Source organism: Hevea brasiliensis, chromosome 2 (genome assembly GCF_030052815.1).
Source record: "Hevea brasiliensis isolate MT/VB/25A 57/8 chromosome 2, ASM3005281v1, whole genome shotgun sequence".
Classification (NCBI taxonomy): Eukaryota; Viridiplantae; Streptophyta; class Magnoliopsida; order Malpighiales; family Euphorbiaceae; genus Hevea; species Hevea brasiliensis.
This window is the reverse complement of record NC_079494.1, coordinates 3215438-3221081: the sequence shown is the minus strand read 5'-3', so window position 1 is coordinate 3221081 and position 5644 is coordinate 3215438. Positions and strand designations below refer to the sequence as shown.

The 5644-nt window shown below is 29.6% G+C and overlaps 1 protein-coding gene across 2 annotated transcripts; it reads left to right on the top strand.

The window, feature by feature from the left end:
- The first annotated feature begins 641 nt into the window (after nucleotides 1-641).
- On the top strand, nucleotides 642-4278 carry LOC110632616 (probable ubiquitin-conjugating enzyme E2 18). 2 transcript variants are annotated; one of them, XM_021780902.2, is made up of 6 exons: nucleotides 642-878; nucleotides 985-1088; nucleotides 1181-1283; nucleotides 1539-1602; nucleotides 3757-3845; nucleotides 3967-4278. In XM_021780902.2, the coding sequence occupies exons 1-6, from the start codon at nucleotides 849-851 to the stop codon at nucleotides 4060-4062; spliced, it is 486 nt and encodes a 161-aa protein (XP_021636594.1). In that variant the 5' UTR covers nucleotides 642-848; the 3' UTR covers nucleotides 4063-4278. The 2 variants fall into 2 exon arrangements, with proteins under 2 accessions (XP_021636594.1, XP_021636587.1); XM_021780895.2 differs by having other exon boundaries at nucleotides 676-911.
- Nucleotides 4279-5644: the final 1366 nt, after the last annotated feature.

The following is a 5644-nucleotide window of genomic DNA, read 5'->3' as shown; positions in this document are numbered from 1 at the left end:
AACATTAATAAAAGAATTTATATGTTTGATCGATAAAAATTAATTTTTTTATTCTTCTATATAAATTTAAGCATAATTGTATTAAAATAATATTACATAAATAATTATAAGATAGAGATAAAAATTTATTAGGATTCATTAACAAGTTATTCATATAAATAAAACACTTTTCGATTTTTATAAATAATATAAATTATAAAAGTATTTTTATAAAATTTTATTTATAATTATATTATAATAAAAATTTAATTAAGCAGACTTTAAATATAAGTATAATGAAGAATTTTAAATCTAAATAAATTCTAAAATTATATAAATAATTAAATTTTTAATTATAAAAATTTTAAATTTATATAAAATTTAAAATTAAATTAAATATTTAAAAAATATAATTATAAATACTATAAATAATAAAAAATAATTTTTATCAAAATTAATATTATCTCTCACACATTTATATATTATAAAAATTTAAAAATATTATTATAAAAAAAATATATTTTATATTTAATTAATTATTTATATAAATAAGCAGCACATAAAATTTAAATCTTATTAGGAATTTGATTAGATGAGACCCAATCCATTGGAGCCATAAAAATGCAAATAATTTTATCGTCGAAACCAAAGGATGCGAACGGGTTAAAATCACGCGGCACCACGCCTGTCCACTGCGAGCGTGCAATTTGATCTTTGGAGAATCTCTCTGCAATTTGACAATAGCGACAAGCCGACAGCCAATCCTAATTAGATTTTTTTAATATTTATAAATTTGCAAACTCATTCTACAAAACCACAGCGTCATAGAAGAGTCGACCTCTCTCCCCTGGTAGAAGGAATTAGAAACCATGACAAGCTCCTCTGCTCCTTCACGCAAGGTCTCTTCTAGAAGTCCATGCTCTAATTTCATGGTTGCGTTTCGGGATCCTTCAATTTTTCTTTTCCCCTTTAAATTTTTTTTCTTGACATTTGTACTTTGCGTAGGCTTTAAGCAAGATCGCGTGTAACAGATTGCAAAAGGAGCTCGCTGAATGGCAGTTGAATCCCCCTACAGGTTTCAAGCACAAAGTCACTGATAATCTCCAACGGTACCCTTTTTTAATCATTTATTATTTTTTGGCTTGAATTTAGGGGACTTTGATGGTTAATTTCTGATTATGATGCTTTTGTGTGGGTGTAGATGGGTGATTGAAGTCAACGGAGCCCCGGGAACTCTATATGCGAATGAAACTTATCAGCTTCAAGTGGATTTTCCCGAACATTATCCTATGGAAGCACCACAGGTCAGTGATCGTTTTCACTGTGTCTTTTTGCCTTTTTTCTCTCTTTGGTTGCTCAGAGCAATGTGGAGAAGAAACGGAATCAGAATTGTTGATATAATTTTTTATTTTTGGAAAAGAAACTTGTTCTGGATTGTGTGTGGTTCAGTTAGCCAGCAGTTAGGGATTCCAAACTTGAACTGTTGGTCATGATTATATGAATTATTTTGGCGATGATTGAGTTATGTTTTTCAGAAATTTGTTGTTTTCGTGGAACAGGTGATTTTTCTCCCACCAGCTCCTCTACATGCGCACATCTATAGCAATGGACATATCTGTTTAGGTATTGCCTTTTCCTTCTTTATTTACCTTGCTTATTTCTATTTCAACACTAATATGTCTATGAAATTACTATAATTTGAGAGCCCTTACTTCAATTATGGCATTGTGCTTTGCATTGAAATGTTGGAATTTTTATGCTTATAGACTAGATAAAGTCCGTAACGAGAGTATCAGATAAAAGTTAGGAGTGGTGCCAATTGAAGAAGATAAGTTGAGAGAAGGGAGATTGAGCTGGTTTGGTCATGTGAAGCGTAGACATACGGAGGCTCCAGTTAGACAAGTAGAGCATATTAGGTTAGAGGATAGAAAGAAAAAAAGGGGTAGACCTAAAATTAACTTGGAGGAGAGTAGTACAACATGACTTAGAAGTATTACACATTTCTGAGGATTTAACCCAAAATCGTTCAGAGTGGAAAAAGCGAATCCATATAGCCGACCCCAAATTTTTGGGATAAAGGCTTAGTTGAGTTGAGTTTATGCTTATAGAGTTTATGAATGTCCGTTGTTTATTTGCTTTCTATCCATTTTTGCACTACTGATTGTAACTGCTTAGTTTGTGTTAAACACTTTTTATATCCCTTACACTTGATGAAAATGTGATTATAGTATCCTCTTCAAAATAGTTTGATAAGGGAAGGCAGAGAATGTTGGCTAGGAACCCTGCGGGCAAAAAAGTCCTCTATTTAGGAACTAGTGTTCTTCATCAATGGGAAGTCTAGGTTTGATCATGTGTGGTGCTTCTGCTTGGGATGATATCATTTGCTAACTTTTAAACTTGTGTTTTTTCAGTATTTATGAACATTGCCCCTTCATATAATTGTGTCTTTCATGGCATTTATACAAGTAGTATGCTTGCATTTGATTTTTGATGTAAATTTACATGTACTTCACTTTGGCAATTTGAGAAAGATATATTTTAGCTCTTCTATTCCTAGGGAAACCTTGTTTAGAGTTAAAAGTACTATGAAAAGGCAGATGATTTTCTTAAAACTATGTTAAACTTGAATTCTTGATTACAGTCCACTTGCAATGCGTGTTCATGGTATGCCAGTGGTTCGTATTCAGTGATTATGTTCCAAAGCTATAAGGGATTCTTTGAAGTTTGCTTCCTCATAAACTTTAAGATTATTATATCATTACAGAAAACAGGGAATGATTTATGCTCAAGTGTACTGTTTTTTGTATGAAATTTGAGCTGAATGATTGAGATTTGTAAGTTTATGGATATAAGCAATGCAAGTTCTGATTAATTGTGTTGAGCTGTATTCCCTGCGCTTCAATATTTTTTTATGGCGGCTATTTAATGTGAATCGGGACTGTATTTTTTGAAGAGCCTTATCAATTTTTACATGGTAGTTGATTGCCTTCGAGTTCTTCATCAACATGATTAGATGATCTTCTTGTGTAATTTATTACTGGTTAGGCTGTGTGATATTGTTGCTTTAGCCTTCTTTATTCTTTGTTCACGTCCCTTGTGCCAACTTTTTTTTTTTTTTTTGGATTTTTACACTTACGATCTTTAATCTGTTGGACTGTATCCCTTAGGCTTCGCTTTGATTTGTGTGTCCTCTGGGCACTTGTATAGGAAGTATGTTTTATTCTTCTTACTAGATTATTTAAACTCCAATGATGGGGGCTGTTGACCTCCCCCCTCCTTGCAATGAGTGCTTTCAAAGCATTTCTTAAAGGAGATTAATGGCTTGTTGCTGTACTATTTGTCATTTTTATGTTGTCTGTGTGCAGTGTGCATGTTTGCAAGTGGACCTCTAGCTTGTACATGTGTCACTACAAGAAACAAGATTCCTTGGTCTCGACCTGTTAGTGCTATTCACTGTTGAGCAATAATCTAACAAACCTAAAATTTGTTCCCCACCCTTTCCATGTGAATCGCTTTAACCTCTTTCTGCCAGCCAAATGGAACACATTTGTATTTTGTTGGTTGCTCATGTGATTATTATATTATGCTTTGGTGGTTTATTACTGTCCAGTTGATCATGGTTAATGGCCAAAATATTTGTCATGGAAAACTCTCATCTGCGGGAGACTGTATAATGGGATTCCAATCTTTCTTTGCACTTTTTTTCTTTGTGAATTAAGTGTGTTGGCAGGTCTGATTAAGTGTCATCTAGCATCACTATGTCATTTTTGCTTGCAGATATTCTCTATGATTCATGGTCCCCAGCTATGACTGTGAGTTCTATCTGTATAAGCATCCTCTCCATGCTGTCGAGCGCGACTGTGAAGGTTTGTTTCAAATTTTCAAATAGTTAAAATATATTCTTCAAAAAAAATATATTCTTGCTATTACCTTTCTTCCTAGTTAAGGTATTATCGTATCTCTCATATTTGCTCTACTCTGATGCAGCAACGCCCTGTTGATAATGATCGCTATGTGAAGAACTGTAAGAGTGGCAGATCTCCCAAAGAGACAAGATGGTGGTTCCATGATGATAAAGTGTAATTATATAACGAGCATCTATCACTTGTGTATGAAAAAAGACATGGCTTATTTATCACGGGTAGCGGGAAATGGGGGTGGGCAAGGCATTGACCCCCTAAACCCATTTACTTGACCCCTAGCCGTGGATCATGTACTTGTAGTTTTCTTTGAACGTGATTACCTTCCTAAAGGAAATGCGTTTTAAAAATCTATTTAAAATTGTTATGATTTTATTAAGGAGAATGTCTGTTTCTTGTTCAGTTTATCTACCTTCTTAAAAAAAAAAAATTCAAGAATGGAATTTCAAATATTCTGATGTCAATAAAGGATGCTAGTTTAATGAAATATTTAATAATGGATATGAATTTATGATATGGTGTAAACTCCCCATATTAGATAGAGATTTTAAATGTGTACGTTTTTAAGACCGTTTAGATATCGTATTTAATTTTAGCAAAAATTAGCTCAAGTATCAACCATTGGGTGTTTGGTTCTCGTTTGATTCAGTTCATGGTTTATTTAGGAATTAGAATCAAACTGAATTTTGTTACGATTTCAGTTTAGTTTTTTATTATTTTGGTTCTGATTCGATATGATTTTTTATTTTTTGATTTTGTTTTGGTTTGATACAATTTTGGTTCAGTATTTAATTTTTAAAATAATTTTATATAATTATTTTCTTAAAAAATCATATTTAAAATTGTATTTAAATTTTGACTTGAGTTATTAATATATAATATGCTATAGAATATATCTTTTAATTATTTTTAAATTATATAATTTTTAATTATAAGGTGCATATATAATTTAAAATTAAATATATTATATAATATAATAATATAAATATATCATATAATGTATATTTTAATTATTTATTAATCAAATAATATTTAATTATAAGATATAAATATAATTATATATATATATATTGAAAATATATAATGCATCTAAAAAAATATAAAAAAACATATGCATAAATTCAGTTCAGTTTTGGTTCGTTACAATTTTAATTTGATTTCGGTATGATTCCAGTTCAGTTCATAGTGAAAAATCAAAATTAAATAAAAGTATCAAAATAACTTTGGTTCGGTATGATTTCTGTCGATTCAGGACAATTCTTCAGTTTGATTCGGTTCCCTAAAAACTGTGCATAGCTTAATCAGCCATAAGGAACAAAAAAATAATGAAATTTGATTTGAATGGAAACTATTAAATTCAAACAAGATAGTGTTTGTCTTAGTATATAAATTCTAAAATTTTAAAATTAGACTTTTAAGTTAATAAATAAAGAATTAACTTTTAATCTATTAATTATAAGTATTTAGTAATTTATTATATTATTTTCATTTAATTTTAAATTTTTATTATATATTTTATTTTTTATTTTTTAAATAATTTTAATAATAAATATGTTTATAAATTATTTTTTATTAAATTTATTAATTATTATCAATTTGTAATTTAATTATATAAATAATTACTTAAATTTTTAAATATTTAAAAATTTAAATTAACTTATAAACTGCTAATAAGTTTAAATTGGATTATGAGTACTATCCATTATAAGCAGAACACCTTTTTAAGTCCAACAAATGTTTTAGAG

Coding starts and splice junctions, on each gene's coding strand:
- LOC110632616 (XM_021780895.2), top strand. CDS start 849: ATGACAAGCTCCTCTGCTCCTTCACGCAAGGTCTCTTCTAGAAGTCCA. Junction 1,089..1,180: donor GTCACTGATAATCTCCAACG/GTACCCTTTTTT, acceptor GTGTGGGTGTAG/ATGGGTGATTGAAGTCAACG. Junction 1,603..3,756: donor CAATGGACATATCTGTTTAG/GTATTGCCTTTT, acceptor TTTTGCTTGCAG/ATATTCTCTATGATTCATGG.